The sequence below is a fragment of the Salmo salar genome, chromosome 02 (assembly GCF_965601325.2).
Source record: "Salmo salar chromosome 02, fSalSal1, whole genome shotgun sequence".
Lineage (NCBI taxonomy): Eukaryota > Metazoa > Chordata > Actinopteri > Salmoniformes > Salmonidae > Salmo > Salmo salar.
The window spans coordinates 46,002,009-46,022,107 of NC_138292.1; the positions used below are offsets into that span (position 1 = coordinate 46,002,009).

Here is a 20,099-nt window from a genome sequence, read left to right on the forward strand (position 1 = left end):
CATGCAAGTACACTACATGCAAGTAGTCCCTATTAACTAGGGCAGTGTTACTGCCGTTACCGACGGTGCTGCTGCTATGACAACATTGTCTACGTGCATGCATGGCTGTGTGTGCATACTCATGTGTTTGTATTTGTGTAGCGTGAGTAGCTACTGTACATCCCTTGTGGGTCTAAGCTACATGTATGGGACTTTGTGAATAGGGGATATTCGTGAAACACACACACACACACACACACACGCGTGCACGTGCGCACACACCACACACACACACACTATCTCTCTCTCTCTCTCTCTATCTCATCTCTCCTCTCTCAGTATGAATAATGGAGAGAGGGGGACAGTGTGCTGGGACAGTGAGTCAGGGCTGCCGTGTGCTGGGGTTCCCGCTGCTCAGCATCCCAATCCGAATAGCTCAGCCCCAAGTCACATTTCTCCTCAACTCTAATCCACCCTTTCTCTCTCTCTACGCTCTCTTCCTCTTTCTCTCTCTCCATCTGCTCTCTCCATTCAGTCTCTATCTCTTTGCTCTCTCTCTCTCTCTCTGCTCTTTCTCTTTTCTTCCTCTCTCTCCATTCTCGCTCTCTCTAAATGTTATTTAAATGATCTCTTTCTACCTTCCTCTCCCTCCCTCTCTATTTCCCTCACTCCCTCTCCCATGTCGATGCATGGGAGAGGGAATGTATTATTGTGACCACTCTGGCTGTTATGTGGATCCTGCTGACCATAGTGGATGTCTAGGTGAGAAAAAACAGACTTCAGCATAGTCTATCTCTGGACTTGTTGCGCTCTGATATGTTGCTCTGGGAACAGCACGTTACTTCCTGTGCCCAGATAATCCAGAGATATGATTAGAACAAAGGTCAGGTAATTAACGGTGCTGGATTTATTATCAGTGTAATGATGCCTGGGGGACCCTGTCTGTTTGTCATTCAACTTTATCCTATCCAACCTGCACGTTGTGGGCCTTAATTTGTGGTGGTTTGGTGAATGCCTTAGCTCAGCAGGGTAACAGATTTGAGGCACCCGGGAGACTTGGTTTGGGTCTCTGTGAGGAGTCGAGTTGAAGTCACCATTGGTTAGCCCCCAGACATTATGCATAGCCTTTGGCCCAGAGGTTTCTTTTTGTTGGTGTATAGATAATCTGAATCTGTGTTTTAACTTGGCCATTGTGTGTTTGTCCATGTGTGTATGACTCAGTGTGTGTATTTTGAGAGAGAAGGAAAGAGTGAGGGAGAGAGAAACAGAGGAGGTGGAGTACAGGCTGCTGGCTCATCAATACACACACAAGAGGTACCCCTACCTCACTGGAGGGGACATCCACACCAATCAGCCCTTGTGTAACCTTTATTTAACTAGGCAAGTCAGTTAAGAACAAATTCTTATTTACAATGACAGTTTACCAGGGAAGAGTGGGTTAACTGCCTTGTTCAGGGGCAGAATGACAGATTTTTACCTTGTCAGCTCAGGGATTCGATCCAGCAACCTTTCGGTTACTGTCCCAACGCTGTAACCACTAGGCTACCTGCCGCCCCAAAATGATGATAGCATGATGCTAAAAGGTTGAAGGACACATCATACTGTAACATGTCGGTGACAGAACCCTGACCTTCAGAGCATCCCTCTCCTCTTTATTCATCCGTCTATCACTACCTCCCTCCCTCCTCTCTATTACTCCAAACTCATGTGCAATATCTCATATATTAGGCATTTATATGTGTCATTTATATGAGGAATTTGACTGAAAACTACCAAGCACGACAGGAATCCATCCTATCCCACCACAGTAAATAGATTTTCTCTGAGCATATGTTGGCTGATTTGTGTTGGTGAGGGGGAGGCAGAACAGCTTGAAATTTCCCACCCTGTCTGTCTGCTCAGATGGTACCACCGCTCTCTCTGGCTCTCTTTCTCTCTGTCTCTAGCTCTGCCCTTGAGTGATGCCTTTCTATCACACTTGTAGGGAAATTCCACTCTCTTCTCTCTTCTCCTCACTCTGTACCTGTATCAGTGTAACCTGGGTGATGAAAGGACACTATTGACAATAGGATGCTCTGTCTGTCTGTCTGTCTGTCTGTCTGTCTGTCTGTCTGTCTGTCTGTCTGTCTGTCTGTCTGTCTGTCTGTCTGTCTGTCTGTCTGTCTGTCTGTCTGTCTGTCTGTCTGTCTGTCTGTCTGTCTGTCTGTCTGTCTGTCTGTCTGTCAGTCAGTTCAGGACCAATGTAACTATTTCCAGGAAGCAGAAGATCTGGTTTAAAGCGATAGGGCCGGTGGGAAATAAATTGTCAAAATGACATAGATTACACTCAATGTAAAGTACTTGGAGAGTTTGTAACCTATTTGTACAGTTTGTAACCTGTTTGTAGTGTGTAACCGATCATTGGCGCTGTTCGCTCAGACCTGATCGAGGTACAAATTGACCAAGCCTGATTATGTATGGGATTGTACATTACATGTATGGGAAAATGTAATTAAACACTACATTTCTCTTCATTATTCTCCCTCAGACCTGATTGAGGCCACCAAGGAGTCCAATGTGAACATCCCACAGATGGCGGACACGTTGTTTGAGAGGGCCACCAATGCCAGCTGGGTGGTGGTGTTCAAGGCCCTGATCACTACGCATCACATGATGGTTGCTGGCAATGAGGTGAGTGAAAGCCAGCACCACCACTACTGATCCTATGGGAGGGCCTGTAGTTAAAAGGGCTGGGATGTGATTGGCTCTTGTTTATATCATTTGGTTGAATTGGACATGCTGAGTTTTTGGTTTTTAGTTGGCCAACCCTCATCCTTGATACACTGAGTGTACAAAACATTAGGAACACCTTCCTAATATAGAGTTGCACCCCCTTTTGCCCTCAGAACAGCCTCAATTCATTCGAGGCATAAACTTTACAAGGTCCCTAAAGCATTCCACAGCGATGCTGGCCCATCTTGACTTGCTTCTTCACAGTTGTGTCAAGTTGGCTGGGGGTCGATCTCTAGTCCGAATAGCTTATTCCGTCTCATCCCACAGATGCTCAATTGGAATGAGATCTGTTGACGTGGCAGGCCAATGAAGTTAGCTGAATTCATTGTCCTGTTCGTGGAACCCTTCCTGGAAACTCCTAGCCTTGTGGCATTGGGCATTATCCTGCTGAAAAAAAAATGATTTGCAGATATCAAAAATCTCGAATTGAAGTGGATTTAACAGGTGACATCAATAAGGGATCATAGCTTTCACCTGGATTCACCTGGTCAGTCTTGGAAAGAGCAGGTGTTCAGTCAGCCATTTAGATATTCAGTAATTCCATCATTCATCCTGACCTCCATTGTTATGTCACTGCTGTCAACAAGGGGTAACAGAGTCAGATAAGCAGATGTTCTGTTTAGCCTGTCCAGTCTGTCTATGGCCACACTGAAACAATGGATGGGGGAGGGGGGAGGGAGGGAGGGAGGGAGGGAGGGAGGGAGGGAGGGAGGGAGGGAGGGAGGGGGAGAGAGATCTCTTCATTCATATGCCCTTCCCCCCACCATTATTAATCTCATCACAGTGTGTGCATGTATGTGCGTGCATCTGTGTTTGTGCATGTTTGTGTGTGTGGGTGTGTATTTGACTGGCCAGTAGAGACAGATGTGTGGGGTTTAGCACGACATCTGGAGTATGTTTGTTGGTATGAGACTGTACGCTGTCTGAAATATTGAGGAGGAGAAGGAGTGTACTACAGTATCACAAAAATCTATGTTTTACACCAGATAGGTGCAGTGAAATGTGTCGCTTTATAGGGTCAGACATAGTAGTACAGCACCCCCAGAGAAAATTAGGGTTAAGTGCCTTGACCAACAGCACCTCAACAGATTTTTCACACAGTCAGCTTGGGTATTTGAACTAGGAACCTTTCGGTTGCTAATCAAATGCTCTAACCACTAGGCTACCTGCCACCCTATAGAGCATCTCTCATTTATTTCACTTCATTAAACTGGGCTTTGACTTTTGAATTAACAGTGTAAACGAAAACCCAGGTGTGTATGTGTGTGTGCGTGCACATATCATGTGTATAGGTGTGAGTGTGTGCAGAGTATGCTTTTCTTGTCATGTGTCACAATTCCTCCATACAAAGCCTATTTGCCATTCATGTATTACTGTTTAGTGGGTGATACATTCTGTATTTCAACAGAACCATTCTCACCCTCCAACTCAGGCACTGTTTTCTTTGATGTTGGCTTTCTGTAATCAATTAAGCTGCAGCATGATCATATCACACTTTTCACATGAATTCCAGTTCCTCTTCAACACAATTATGTGTTTATAATATGAAACAGCTCCTCTGAAATTACACATCTCATCCATTTCCTTTTGTGACTCATTCGATCCTTTGAAAAAAAGGATCTTTAAAGGCTGTTATGTGTTTGTGTGTGAGCGTGTTTTAATATGTGTATGTGTTTTAATACCTGTCAAAATGTCTGGTTCTTTAGCATAACAGACTCAATCGTTTGCTGAGCTGGTTTGTTGTTTTAGTGTATTGATCCAGTCGCCTCCTCTGACTGGTGTGTATTATCTCTCTCTCTCTCTCTCTCTCTCTCTCTCTCTCTCTCTCAGAGATTCCTCCAGTTCCTTGCCTCCAGGAACACCCTCTTCAACCTCAGTAACTTTCTGGACAAAACTGGTTCCCATGGTGAGTTAACGCTTGCTCCGGCAGCTCCTCCCGTCCCTGCGTTTACCAAACAACCCGCTCTGACGTCGAGTCAAGCTGTCACCCGGGGTGACCACTGTGAAAACTGTGTCCATGGTGATTAATATGAGCTCCCATGGCCATGTAAACTGGTTTCTCTGGTGATGGAAATGGTCCTCTGTGAGGTGTTGTTGCTATGGAGATGTGGAGGTGACATTGGCCTGTTGTTCCTCCCCCAGGCTACGACATGTCCACGTTTATTAGACGCTACAGCCGGTACCTCAACGAGAAGGCGTTCGCCTACAGACAGATGTCCTTCGACTTTGGCAGAGTGAAGAAGGGGTATGCTGTCTCTCAATAACTCTGTGTATCCTCGCCATCAGGGCTGCTTCCATTTTTACATTTCATTTCAACCTCTTCTCTTTATGGGTTTTTAAAAAAGATGATCAAGCTTCAAACAGAGCAAAACACACAGTCTAGCTGCAATATACAAGATATGTTTTGACCCCTCACCCTCCCACCCCCTCAGAATCATATATACTGAACAAAAATATAAACGCAAGATGAAAAGTGTTGGTCCCATGGTTCATGAGGTGAAATAAAATATCTCCGAAATTTTACATACACACAAAAAGCTTATTTCTCGCAAGTTTTGTTCACAAATTTATTTACATCCATGTTAGTCAGCATTTCTCCTTTGCCAAAATAATCCATCCACCTGACAGGTGTGGCATATCAAGAAGCTGATTAAACAGAATGATCCTTACACAGCTGCACCTTGTGCTGGGGGGCAATAAAAGGCCACTCTAAAATGTGCAGTTTTGTCACACAACACAATGCCACAGATGTCTCAAGTTTTGAGGGAGTGTGCAATTGGCATGCTGACTACAGGAATGTCCAACAGAGCTGTCGCCAGAGAACTGAATGTTAATTTCTCTACCACAAGCTGCCTCCAACGTCGTTTTAGAGAATTTGGCAGTACGTCCAACCGGCCTCACAACCGTAGACCACGTGTAACAAGTCCAGCCCAGGACCTCCACATCCGGCTTCTTCACCTGTAGGATCATCTGAGACCAGCCACCCGGACAGCTGATGAAACTGAGGAGTAGTTCTGTCTGTAATAAAGCCCTTTTGTTGGGAAAAACGAATTCTGATTGTCTGGGCCTGGCTCCCCAGTGGGTGGGCCTTGCTCTCAAGTGCCCTCCCATGCCCACCCATGGCTGCACCCCTGCCCAGTCATGTGAAATCCATAGATTAGGGCCTAATTAATTTATTTCAATTGAGTGATTTCCTCATATGAACTGTAACTCAGTAAAATCGTTGAAATTGTTGCGTGTTGCGTTTCTATTTTAGTTCAGTATAAAAACATAGAAATAGATTTATATTATATTTCTCATAGAGACAACACTTGACAGAATCACAGCCACCTGACCTGTCTGTCAGTCTCATAGGTCAGTAGGTGGGAGTGATTCGTCTTAAAGCCAGGGTTGCATCAAAGACAGTACAGTAAGAAAATAGGCTAAACTGCTTCTCCAATAGAAATTCCTGATCACATTTCAAATCAAATCAAATCAAATGTATTTATATAGCCCTTACATCAGCTGATATCTCAAAGTGCTGTACAGAAACCCAGCCTAAAACCCCAAACAGCAAGCAATGCAGGTGTAGAAGCACGGTGGCTAGGAAAAACTCCCTAAAAAAGCCAAAACCTAGGAAGAAACCTAGAGAGGAATCAGGCTATGAGGGGTGGCCAGTCCTCTTCTGGCTGTGCCGGGTGGAGATTATAACAGAACATGGCCAAGATGTTCAAATGTTCATAAATGACCAGCATGGTCAAATAATAATAATCACAGTAGTTGTCGAGGGTGCAACAGGTCAGCACCTCAGGAGTAAATGTCAGTTGGCTTTTCATAGCGATCATTCAGAGTATCTCTACCACTCCTGCTGTCTCTAGAGAGTTAAAAACAGCAGGTCTGGGACAGGTAGCACGTCTGGTGAACAGGTCAGGGTTCCATAGCCGCAGGCAGAACAGTTGAAACTGGCGCAGCAGCACGGCCAGGTGGACTGGGGACAGCAAGGAGTCATCATGCCAGGTAGTCCTGAGGCATGGTCCTAGGGCGAGAGAGAAAAAAAGAAAGAAAGAAAGAAAGAAAGAAAGAATTAGAGAGAGCATACTTAAATTCACACAGGACACCGGATAAGACAGGAGAAATACTCCAGATATAACAGACTGACCCTAGCCCCCCGAAACATAAACTACTGCAGCATAAATACTGGAGGCTGAGACAGGAGGTGTCAGGAGACACTGTGGCCCCATCCGATGATACTACCGGACAGGGCCAAACAGGCAGGATATAACCCCACACACTTTGCCAAAGCACAGCCCCCACACCACTAGAGGGATACCTTCAACCACCAACTTACCATCCTGAGACAAGGCCGAGTATAGCCAACAAAGATCTCCGCCACGGCACAACCCAAGGGGGGGCGCCAACCCAGACAGGAAGACCACGTCAGTGACTCAACCCACTCAAGTGATGCACCCCTCCTAGGGATGGCATGGAAGAGCACCAGTAAGCCAGTGACTCAGCCCCTGTAATAGGGTTAGAGGCAGAGAATCCCAGTGGAGAGAGGGGAACCGGGCAGGCAGAGACAGCAAGGGCGGTTCGTGGCTCCAGTGCCTTTCCGTTCACCTTCACACTCCTGGGCCAGACATTTGTAGGTGATATCATGGCAACATTGGCTAGCATGCTCTAATAGTTGTCTCGTGAGGAACTGCGCATGTGCAGGCCGTCAAATCAAAGGCTTTCCTTCGATATAAAGCACATTTTTTTCCGAAAATGAAAACGTGTCAGTTTGTCACTTTCACGAGGTTGGAGTAATAACATGTTGGCTCGAATCCAGGTTGTGCCTTTAGTTTTCCCGAAAATGTTCAATTAAGGAAGAATTTTTCACTTTTGTCATTGACTTCTCAAACCCCAAACATTAGTCTGGTCTGTTCGGTCTGTTTCACAAGCCTTCCTGGAAGTATCGCAATGTTGTGCCTCTGGGTTTAGAAACTCTGTGATTGCACTGTGGATGAGGGCAGAGTGAGTGGGCTGTCCATGCCTGTGTCTGTACAGAAACAGACAGATGAATATAGACTACACAGTCTGAATACAGACAGTGAGCTATTACTTAGGCTCCTGTCCAGACTGTTGCGTTTTGGTGGCAGGCACAAGGTCCCACAGCACAGTCTGTGCCAACCATGCGGCAGACAGAACAGCCAGGTATGCAGATAGAGCTCTGACCAAGTGTCTCATGTCAGGTGTCATTTTCTAAAGTAGCTAGGAAGCTGGATCCATCTAAAGCTGTTGCTGTGTTAGTGTTGCATCGCAAGGCCTTGGCCTTGGCAGATCTCTAGTAATAATATAATTATAAATGCCACTTAGCAGAAGCCTTCATGCAATGCCACTAACAATAAGTCTTTAGTATGTGCATGTGATCCATGCAAGAATTGAATATTACTTGCCATTTAGCAGACATTTATCCAAAGCAACTTATTGTCATGCATCCATATGGGTGGTCCTGGGAATCAAACCCATAATCCAAGTGTTACACACACCATGCTCTACCAACTGAGCCATACAGGACCACAGGACACTCCCTTTGTGTCGCTAGCACCACAGGATCACACCTATCTACAGTACTTCCCTATAGATTCGCTGTCCCAGAGGTCGAAATGTTATTTATCCCAATGTAGAGAGTATTAAGTTGTTTCCTCTCATCTCATATCGCTGGAAAAAGAAATGGCAGCACATTATTGTATGCGCCACAATGTTTTTAATGGATCTTAAACCGATGTATTCGTCAATAGACCTTCATTATGGTTTAACTCATCATACTGTATCAAGAAAGATTTTAGTATTGATCCGCTAATGGGAAATTTGACTACACCAGATAATACAAACAAGTACCAATTGCTCCTCTGTCTGTCTGTCTGTCTGTCTGTCTGTCTGTCTGTCTGTCTGTCTGTCTGTCTGTCTGTCTGTCTGTCTGTCTGTCTGTCTGTCTGTCTGTCTGTCTGTCTGTCTGTCTGTCTGTCTGTCTGTCTGTCTGTCTGTCTGTCTGTCTGTCTGTCTGTCTCAGAGCTGAGGGGGTGATGAGGACGATGCCCGTAGAGAAACTGTTGAAAGGAATGCCCACTCTGCAGAGCCAGATCGATGCCCTGCTGGAGTTTGACGTGAGTATTATGATGATGATGATGATGAGAAGGATATTTGTATCCGTTAGGAAGTGCATTTTTGTTTTTGCCTAAGCACTAGACACCTGATACAATTCATCAAAGCTTGATGATGAGTTCATCATTTGAATCAGCTGTGCAGTGCTACTGCAGGGCAAAAACAAAAATGTGCACCTCTTTGGGTCCCCAGGACTAGGATACAAAATACACTGCCATAGGAAATTCTCTCTGTCATATAGCATGCCAGTATACCTACAGTACCAGTCAAAAGTTTGGACACACTGACTCTTTCAAGGGTTTTTCTTTATTTTTTACTATTTTCTACATTGTAAAATAATAGTGAAGTCATCAAAACTGTGAAATAACACATATGGAATCATGTAGTAACCAAAAAAGTATTAAACAACTCATAATATATATTATATTTGAGCTTCCTCAAAGTAGCTACCCTTTGCCTTGATGACAGCTTTGCACACTCTTGGCATTCTCTAAAAAGCTTCATGAGGTAGTCACCTGGAATGCATTTCAATTAACAGGTGTGTCTTGTTAAAAGTACATTTGTGGAATTTGTTTCCTTCTTAATGCATTTGAGCCAATCAGTTGTGTTGTGACAAGGTGGGAGGGTATACAGAAGATAGCCCTATTTGGTTAAAGGCCAAGTCCATGTTATGGCAAGAACAGCTCAAATAAGCAAAGAGAAATGACAGTCCATCATTACTTTTAGACATGAAGGTCAGTCAATCTGGAAAATGACAAGAACTTTGAAAGTTTCTTCAAGTGCGGTCGCAAAAACCATGAAGCGCTATGATGTAACTGGCTCTCATGAGGACCGCCACAGGAAAGAGTGACCCAGAGTTACCTCTGCTGCAGAGGATAGGTTCAGTAGAGTTACCACCCTCAGAAGAGTGTCTAGTTTGAGAAACAGATGCCTCACAAATCTTCAACGGGCAGCTTCATTCAATAGTATCAGCAAAACACCAGTCTCAACGTCAACAGTGAAGAGGCCACTCCGGGATGCTGGCCTTCTTTGCAGAGTTCCTCTGTCCACTGTCTGTGTTCTTTTGCCCATCTTAATCTTTTATTTTTATTGGTCAGTCTGAGATATGGCTTTTTCTTTGCAACTCTGCCTAGAAGGCCAGCATCCCAGAGTCACCTCTTCACTGTTGAGACTGGTGTTTTGCTGGTACTATTGAATGAAGCTGCCAGTTGAGGATTTGTGAGGCGTCTTTTTCTCAAACTAGACACTCTAATGTACTTGTCCTCTTGCTCAGTTGTGCACCAGGGACTCCTACTCCTCTTTCTATTCTGGTTAGAGCCAGTTTGCCGTGTTCTGTGAAGGGAGTAGTACACATCGTTGTACGAGATCTTCAGTTTCTTGACAATTTCACACATGGAATAGCCTCCATTTCTCAGAACAAGAATAGACTGACGAGTTTCAAAAGAAAGGTCTTTGTTTCTGGCCATTTTGAGCCTGTAATCAAACCCACAAATGCTGATTCTCCAGATACTCAACTAGTCTAAAGAAGGCCTGTTTTATTGCTTTTTGCATCAGGACAACAGCTTTCAGCTGTGCTAACATAATTGCAAAAGGGTTTTCTAATGATCAATTAGCCTTTTAAAATGATCAACTGGATTAGCTAACACAACGTGCCATTGGAACACAGGAGTGATGGTTGCTGATAATGGGCCTCTGTACGCCTATGTAGATATTCCATAAAAAATTGCAATTTCCAGCTACAATAGCCATTTACAACATTAGCAATGTCTACAGTGTATTTCGGATGAATTTTATGTTATTTTAATGGACAAAAAAATTGCTTTTCTTTCAAAAACAAGGACATTTCTAAGTGACCCCAAACTTTTGAACGGTAGTTTATGTTTTAGCTATTATATTTACTTTCGATACTTAAGTATATTTAAAACCAAATACTTTGACACCTTTACTCAAGTATTTTTTACTGGGTGACTTTCACTTTTACTTGAGTCATTTTCTATTAAGGTAACTTTACTTTTACTCAAGTATGACAATTGGGTACTTTTTCCACCATTGCCAAGCAGTTACCTACAAACATATTACCTTTCAACTCAAATCTCCCATCCTCAGTGTGATCTAATCTCACCTTGTTTATCTATAGGTCCATCCCAATGAACTGACTAATGGGGTGATCAACGCTTGTTTCCTCCTGATGTTCAAAGACCTGATCAAGTTATATGCCTGCTACAACGACGGGATCATTAATCTATTAGGCAAGGCTTGACCGTTTTCTTCTACTTCCTGGGACAATAATCATGTCTTTTTATATTTGATAAATATTACAGGCTTAATTTTATTCAAGACATGGAAATAGATGTGGTCCTGTTCATTTTATGTAATAGCAATGTCTCAATGTAATAATAGACATGTTCATTCCCCTTTTTCCTCACAGAGAAATTTTTCCAGATGAAGAGAGGACAGTGCAAAGATGGGCTGGAGATCTACAAGAGATTCTTGACCCGGATGACCAGAGTCTCTGAGGTCTTCAAAATCGCTGAGGTAAAAGACAAATCCGACAATACACTTTACTGTTGAAAAGTTCAATCCACAGCCTATATGACCAACATGGTAAATGAAGGCTCAGCTGAAATGTCAACATCTTCTTTTACAGACCATAGGAATTGACAAAAACGATATCCCCGAGCTCACCCAGGTAAGTCCTGTTTGACCTTTTAAGCCTAATTTCCTAACTTTTCAGTGGGATGATACACTAACTCCTAATCTACTAACATTGTATTCACATTGTACTTACATTGTACCAGCATTGCATCTGTGTTATGGTTTTCTTTAACCTATGGTAGCATGCGTTTTGGGCATAGCCTACAACTCAGAAATCTCTTCTCTAGCAGCATTGACCAATCACAGTATTGGTCATTTTTTTGGAACAAGCAGCCCTGCCAATCACAGTCATGAACATAGCTGACAGGTCATTGTCTACCTGACCAATGGTGAGCTATTCATAGAGTGGGGGCGTATCCCATTGATCCATTCTGTCCTACATGCAGCCAATGAGCTGTGCTTCCCCTGTGATTGACAGCCACTCTGCCCCCTCTCTTCTTACTTGTGAGGTGCTGCTTGATCTTACAGGCTGAGAGTGTGAGTCTTGTGTAGTACATACAGCTCGCCTTTGGGTCATGGCTAGAAGAGATACAGATTTTGTCAAATTGACGGGTGGGTGGATGTATAATGTGAATGTGTAGCAACCCAAAGGTTGCGCATTTGAATCTCATCACGGACAACTTTCGAATTTTAGCTAATTAGCAACTTTGCAACTACTTACTACGTTTGAGCTACTTTGCAACTACATAGCATGTTAGCTAACCCTTCCCCTTTCACATAACTCCGAACCCCTAACCTCTAGCATAACTAACATTAGTAACCTAGCTAAAGTTAGCGTTAGCCACTAGCCACCAAGCTAATACTAGCCACCAAGCTAATGTTAGCCACAACTAATTGGAGTTCGTAACATATTCTTTTTGCAAATTTGTGACGTATTTTACGAATTGCAATTCGTTACAAATTGTACACATTAACATTTGTAACATATACAAATTGTAATTCGTAACACATATACGAAATGGATGATGGACTTCCACAAATTAATACATACCATATGAAATGTGACATATCATACTTAAAGTGAGTGTCCCGGATTTACGTTTACTGTGTTACGTCTACCCTGGAGTCCAGGTTGATGTGATTGAAGGAACAGATTGGAGAAGTCGCAATACTTGCAGAGCTATTCCGCTGTTAGCTAAGATCTGAGCTAACATTGGTTTTATCTCAACAATTGTATCTCAGTGGGCTAGAATGTTACTATGGAGTTTCCATAATGTCAGAATCACCTGAGATGGTATTTGAAATCCCATGGGCCGTATACGTCCCTCAATTAAGTATGTAGTAGCTCACTGTGTGTGTAACGAGTGTTCAGGGAGTTAGTGTTTTAATAAATAAACACAACTAAATACAAAACAAGAAACACAAACAACGCACAGCCATGACACTGGAACAGAAACAACAACAAACCCAAGGGAGTGACATATATAAGGAAGGTAATCAGGAAAGTGATGGAGTCCAGGTGAGTCTGATGACACGCAGGTGCGCGTAACAATGGTGACAGGAGTGCGCCATAACGAGCAGCCTGGTGACCTAGAGGCCGGAGATGGAGCACACGTGACTGTGTGTCCCAACTACTCCCTAACCCTTTCCTTTGGCCCTATAAAGCTTCCATTTTTGCAGATCTGAAGCTCAACCCCCACACTGCTTTTACCTTTTCCTACGCACTGGAGACCCTTCAGATCTCCAAACATCAAAGGGGTTTAGGCCAAGGGGAAGGGGTATACTCTCACTCATTCACGTTATGAAGGCTCTATAGACATGGCTGGGTTATTTCCATTGCAAATGCGGTCAGTGTGGATGACTTTACACTGAGAGCATGATGCACTGATGACCGTGTGGACTGTGCACTGTAGAGGAAGAAGGATTGCTTTAATATCACAGCCTTGGGCAGATGCAGATCTGCAGGGGGTTTGACCACACTAACATGCATGATTGTTTGGACTACTAGCCAACCAGGAGGGTGGTGAGATGTGACATGGGGGGGTTGGGCTTACTGTTATGTCATGGCTAACTAGCAGATTGACTGGTTAACATTATGTCACAGTTTGGACATTCTGGGTGTTCCTTATTGTGTAGAGAGATTCCTGTCATATTACTAGCACTATTACTATTACTAGTTGTTTATAAACTGTCAAATGACATAACTGGCTCGTTGAACAATCTATGTGTCTTCATGTATGTTTGTATGCATGTGGTGGAGAGGCAAAGAGAAAGCCTATGTCTAGACTTGGCTCCTTCTTTGGCAGTATCCTTTAAGGCTCCTTCTTAGGCAGTATCCTTTAAGGCTCCTTCTTAGGCAGTATCATTTAAGGCTCTTTCTTAGGCAGTATCATTTAAGGCTCCTTAGGCAGTATCCTTTAAGGCTCTTTCTTTGGCAGTATCCTTTAAGGCTCTTTCTTAGGCAGTATCCTTTAAGGCTCCTTCTTAGGCAGTATCCTTTAAGGCTCTTTCTTAGGCAGTATCCTTTAAGGCTCTTTCTTAGGCAGTATCCTTTAAGGCTCTTTCTTAGGCAGTATCCTTTAAGGCTCTTTCTTAGGCAGTATCCTTTAAGGGATGCTGTCCTGGCCTAGAGGTTATTAGACTCCAAGTGCCAGTGCATAGGCAATTGAGACAAGTGACGCTCCACAATAAATTCTACTGAATTCTCCGTCCCATGAGTCACCATTTGGGCAGTTAAACGACCTGGTGATTTAGCGGTAACTATTAGAAATCGAATAAGAAAGCCATAGAATTAGTTAAGTGAAATGAAAACAAATCATGTCGTCTCACCGGATGTTATATATTTCTCTTATTACTGGATTTACCTGAAAGCCATAAGCATGTGTATTGCATTATTCTCTGATGTATGGAAACAGCAACCTCTTGTCTATGACTGATAGCCCAATATTTCATTTCCAGGTGGATCTTGATGATACCACAGTGCTATAGGGAATACTAAAGCACTGGAACGGCGTGTCGCAGGGACGTAACATATTTGCACCCCTCTCCTACGTTTTTGGCTGTGTATTGTCTGTAATAGCATCTAAATTACATCTAAATAGATCGCATTAGCGTCTAATCATCAGATCTCTTAACCCCTCTTTGGAGTGTATCATTAGGCAGTGGCAAATGCTGAGTAACGATTTACATTACAGCCATCTTCATAATGCATTCATTACATATGTGCACATCATAAGTGTACTGTAGGCTGAACAGAATCCAGCAGATTCTAGGAACAAACTCTTCCAATTCATATAGTCATTATTTTCCTTTGAATGCTCAGTGAAGATGCTTGGAAAGTCATTACAGCGATATCACTGCCAACAGTGTAGAGCAGACCCTCCATAAATGTACCTACATGTTCCCTGAACAGCTTGCAGTCCGAAAGAAGGTATGTCATTTTGGATTGTATCAGGTTCAGACACCCGTTTAATACAAGGACACCTGCGTGTCTGTACATGGCCCAATTGGCCTCTGGAAGTGATGGAACTGTCGCTACTCCCTCTGGAAGCTTTGTGACAGTCAATCACATTTTACATTTTAGTCATTTAGCAGATGCTCTTATCCAGAGCAACTTACAGTAGTGAATGCATACATTTCATACATTTTTTTTTTTCTGTGCTGGCCCCCCGTGGGAATCGAACCCACAACCCTGTCATTGCAAACACCATGCTCTACCAACTGAGCTATAGGGAAGGCTATTCACACACCTGGGTTGTTTTCAATAGGCACGAAATGGAAGAAAATGGTCCAAAACTATGTTAAATTGGGAGGTGTTATCTGAATGTGTCCAGTAAGAAACGCTGGTTTTTCATTGTCCGTTGTAAAATGTTTTTCTACAGTCTGACCTAATAAAAATGACCCAGCTGTAGAAGAAAGGTCAGAGTAGGCACACTACTACTGGTACTTAGTTCTGAAATGGGTTGTCCTCTTTCATATTGAAAAGGCCTAGACGTTTATTGGGTTATCAGAGGAAGTAGACCAAGGTAAATGGGTCAGGAAAATAATAGTGATTTAAGAGGGAAGTGTGTGAGACTTATTTAGCTGGCCCATTTAGCTTTGACAGCACACATATGGCTTGCTAGATGCTAACTTCTTAGCCTATCAGGTGTACTGCCATCTGTGGCTGTGCAGCATGTTTTTCTATGATGTTTTTACTGTCTGTCTGTTAGCCTGAGCATGCAGTATAACCGCATTGTTAAGCATTGTTCTTTAACATGAGCATGAGTAGTTTACTACATATATGTTATGAATGGACTGAACTGCTGTGTGAAAGACATTTTGAAGTGGCACACAATTAGCATTGTTTTCCTATTGTCCCCCATTACTTCCATAACCCCAATGTGATCATTCTGTGTCCCCTGTTAGCCCCGATGTGATAATTCTGTGTGCCCCAGTGTACCCTGTTAGCTCCAAAGTGATCATTCTTTGTATGTCCTGTGTTAGCCCTAATGTGATAATTTTTGTTTGTACCCTGTTAGCCCCAATGTGCCCATTCTCTGTATACCCTGTTAGCCCCAATGTGCCCATTCTCTATATACCCTGTTAGCCCCAATGTGCCCATTCTCTATATACCCTGTTAGCCCCAATGTGCCCATTCTCTGTATACCCTGTTAGCCCCAATGTGCCCATTCTCTGTATACCCTGTTAGCCCTAATGTGCCCATTCTCTGTATACCCTGTTAGCCCCAATGTGCCCATTCTCTGTATACCCTGTTAGCCCCAATGTGCCCATTCTCTGTATACCCTGTTAGCCCCAATGTGCCCATTCTCTGTATACCCTGTTAGCCCCAATGTGCCCATTCTCTGTATACCTTGTTAGCCCAAATGTGACCATTCTCTATATACCCTGTTAGCCCCAATGTTCCCATTCTCTATATACCCTGTTAGCCCCAATGTGACCATTCTCTATATTCCCTGTTAACCTCAATGTGACCATTCTCTGTATACCCTGTTAGCCCCAATGTGCTCATTCTCTGTGTACCCTGTTACCCCCAATGTGACCATTCTCTATATTCCCTGTTAGCCCCAATGTGCCCATTCTCTGTGTACCCTGTTAGCCCCAATGTGACCATTCTCTATATTCCCTGTTAGCCCCAATGTGCCCATTCTCTGTATACCCTGTTAGCCCCAATGTGACCATTCTCTATATTCCCTGTTAGCCCCATGTGACCATTCTCTATATTCCCTGTTAGCCCCAATGTGACCATTCTCTATATTCCCTGTTAGCCCCAATGTGACCATTCTCTATATTCCCTGTTAGCCCCAATGTGCCCATTCTCTGTATACCCTGTTAGCCCCAATGTGACCATTCTCTATATTCCCTGTTAGCCCCAATGTGCCCATTCTCTGTATACCCTGTTAGCCACAATGTGACCATTCTCTATATTCCCTGTTAACCTCAATGTGACCATTTTCTATATTCCCTGTTAGCCCCAATGTGAGCATTCTTTGTGTCAGACCTCCTCTAACTCTTCTTCTCATCCCTCTATGTGTTTCCCTCCAGACCCTTTAATCTAGTCAAGTGTAATCACCTGTCAAGAGCTCCCCTGTTACTCTGTGTGCCCTGACATCAATTTTCCCTTGAGTCTTCATGTTTTAGCGTTGAACATTTCCCTAACCCAGGGTCCTCCAGGGTGTGCAGGCTTTTGTTCCAGCCCAGCACCATCACACTAATAGTACAAATAATCAACTAATTATGGTATTTTCCCATCTAAGCCTGCTGGGCTGGAATAAAAGCCTGCACCGCCAGTAGCTCTCCAGGTTCAAAGTTGGAGACCCCTGCCCATAACCTATGTGTCTGATCCATGTACTGTACGATATACTATAGCCCTGTGGCCCCTGTAGTAATATGTTGCCCATCTCTTCTCGTTCTCCAGGCCCCTGAGAGTCTCCTGCAGTCCCTGGAGACTCATCTGAACACTCTGGAGGGGAAGAAGCCGTAAGTACCAACCACAATCTCCACCAACCACACAGGTATCCTTACCCCATGGGCGTCTTTGTAACCAGGGCGCTACTTGGGAGTGGGACTACTTTACTTCCTATTTACTTCATATTTGAGAATTCACCAATCTCAGTACAGTTCATATGCATACATGCACATACTTAAAGTCTGTGGAGTAAATAAATAAATAACACACACCCTAAAGGTGGAACAGAAAGTCGTACTGGGGGTGGCAGGTAGCCTAACTGTTAAGAGCGGTTAAGAGCATTGGGCCAGTAACCAAAAGGTCTCTGGTTCGAATCCCTGAGCCAACTAGGTGATAAATCTGTCAATGTGCCCTTGAGCAAGGCACTTAACCATAATTGCTCCTGTAAGTCGCTCTGGATGAGTCCATCTGTTAAATTACTGAAATGGAAACATTCTGACTCTTTTTGCTGTGGATTTATTTGACCAACACTTCGGCTAAAGAGCCTCTATCAGGGTGTGAAAATAGTATGTGACCATCCAGTGAACCTAAATTAGACCTGTGCTTGACCCTGATGTCCCATAGGCTTTAATTAGGCTCAGCCTCTCTCAATTAACATCATGAAGACTTCCAGTGTATGCCCTCTAGATTGCCCATAAAAATCACACAGTGTTTGGACTGAATCTGTCATCACCAGACTGTCAGTCGTGTGTTCTCGACAGGACCTTAGTAGGGCTATGATCCAGGATAGTATTTGTGGGGGGCATTATCAGATCGGATGATATTTCATACGATGACCTTGCGTCTAGAAGTATGGAAAGAAACTTAGCAGATGAAGTCTTAGCAAATACCAGTGATTGTCAATGTGTGTTACAGAGAGGATGTTCACAGAGAGGATGTGTAAGTATTCTGCTGGATCTACTACAGAATGACTTGACGGGGAGGGCTGGGTCATTATTTGCTGTTGTCTTGCATTGAAATGAATGAAACTGTAAAAAAAAAAATAAAATCCCCAATTGTTTCGTGATGTTCACATGAGGATTCTATGGAATTGACATTTCAACCTCCAGTTTAAAGTCATGTTTTGCAGTGTTGTGAAGTTCAAATGGGATTCTATAGAGTTAATGTGACCTTGGCATATTTGTGATTGTTTGGTATCTCTCCTGAGTTTTGACTCTCTCTCAATATTAATATGAACTTTGACAGCTGACTCGCTTTGCGTAGTTTTTTAATGTGACGTGAATCTGGTGGCTTAGCTCTTCAATGTTCATATTAACTTAATTGTCATATTATTGGGATCAACCCACCTCCTCAAAGCTTTTGATGCATGTCATTGCTAAACATGGGTTTGTTGTGTGTGGAAAGTAAGAATGAAAAGCTTTGTGCAAGGAAGTGATTTAATATTGTTTTACTCAGTGTTGCAAATCTAAACTCTACAGATGCAGTACACTCTTGGAAAAAAGGCTTCCATAAGGGTTATTCGGCTGTCCCTATAGGATAACCCTTTTTGGTTCCAGGTAGAACTCTTTTGGGTTCCGTATAGAACCGTCTGTGATAAGGGTTCTACATGGAACCCAAAAGGGTTCTACTGTCACAAGTGTCGTTGAAGTGATGAGACCAAGGCGCAGCGGGTACCGGAATACTCATACTTTAATTTACTATATAAAGTGAGTAACAGGAAAAACAAGAAACAGAAACGACAGCTAACAGATTTGCAGGCTAACATAACGCAGTGCAAATACAACTACCCACGAAACACAAAGACAAACACATCCTACTATATAGGACTCCCAATCAAAGGCAACTCAACACACCTGCCTTCAATTGGGAGTCCAACCCCAATTAACTATACATAGAAAAACAACCCTAGAACCTACCAACAACTAACACACCCCACTACACCACACACAAAAACCCCATAATACAAAACAAATATACCTCTGCCACGTCCTGACCAAATATAATACAACAAATACATAAATATTGGTCAGGACGTGACATTACCCCCCCCCCCCCCTAAAGGTGCATACACCGAATGCACCAACAAAAAGAAAACCCAATACCAAAATAAACCCCCTAAACTAAAGGGAGGGAAGGGAGGGTGGCTGCCGTCAACGACGGCATTGTGCTACACCCCCCCTCCCCAGCCCACCTATATTGGAGGTGGCTCCGGTTCTGGCCTACTGCCCTCCAGACCGTAGACAGACTTGCTTGGCTTTGGACAGTAGGCATACTCCTTCGGTTTCAGGTCGTAGGCCGACTCATTACAGTCACAGTTACTTAATCCAAATTTAGGATCTTAGCCAGACTCACCCGGTTCTGGGTCACAGGCAGATTCCCTCAGTCCCGGGTCGCAGGCCGACCCCTTCGGTTCTGGGTCACAAACAGACCCCTTCGGGCGGACGGGCCGCTCTGGCGGCTCCGGGCAGACGGGCCGCTCTGGCGGCTCCGGGCAGACGGGCCGCTCTGGCGGCTCCTGACTGGCGGGCCGCTCTGGCGGCTCCTGACTGGCGGGCGGCTCTGGCGGCTCCTGACTGGCGGGCGGCTCTGGCGGCTCCTGACTGGCGGGTGCCTCTGGCGGCTCCTGACTGGCGGGCGGCTCTGGCGACTCCTGACTGGCGGGCGGCTCTGGCGACTCCTGACTGGCGGGCGGCTCTGGCGACTCCTGACTGGCGGGCGGCTC

The 20,099-nt window shown here is 44.0% G+C and overlaps 1 protein-coding gene across 6 annotated transcripts in view; it reads left to right on the forward strand.

Annotated features, from left to right (window-relative positions):
- The window catches only part of LOC106583925 (clathrin coat assembly protein AP180), a 65,094-nt gene that overhangs the window by 22,606 nt on the left and 22,389 nt on the right, over positions 1–20,099 (forward strand). For 5 of the 6 annotated variants that reach the window (XM_082963531.1, XM_082963533.1, XM_082963528.1 and 2 more), the window contains exons 3-10: positions 2,507–2,649; positions 4,582–4,657; positions 4,894–4,996; positions 8,783–8,876; positions 11,012–11,123; positions 11,303–11,409; positions 11,522–11,563; positions 17,387–17,448. In XM_082963531.1, coding sequence (XP_082819657.1) covers positions 2,507–2,649; positions 4,582–4,657; positions 4,894–4,996; positions 8,783–8,876; positions 11,012–11,123; positions 11,303–11,409; positions 11,522–11,563; positions 17,387–17,448 — 739 coding nt within the window. Of the gene's footprint in view, positions 1–2,506; positions 2,650–4,581; positions 4,658–4,893; positions 4,997–8,782; positions 8,877–11,011; positions 11,124–11,302; positions 11,410–11,521; positions 11,564–17,386; positions 17,449–18,292; positions 18,339–20,099 lie in introns of those variants that run through there. The other variant, XM_082963538.1, reaches the window with a different exon arrangement.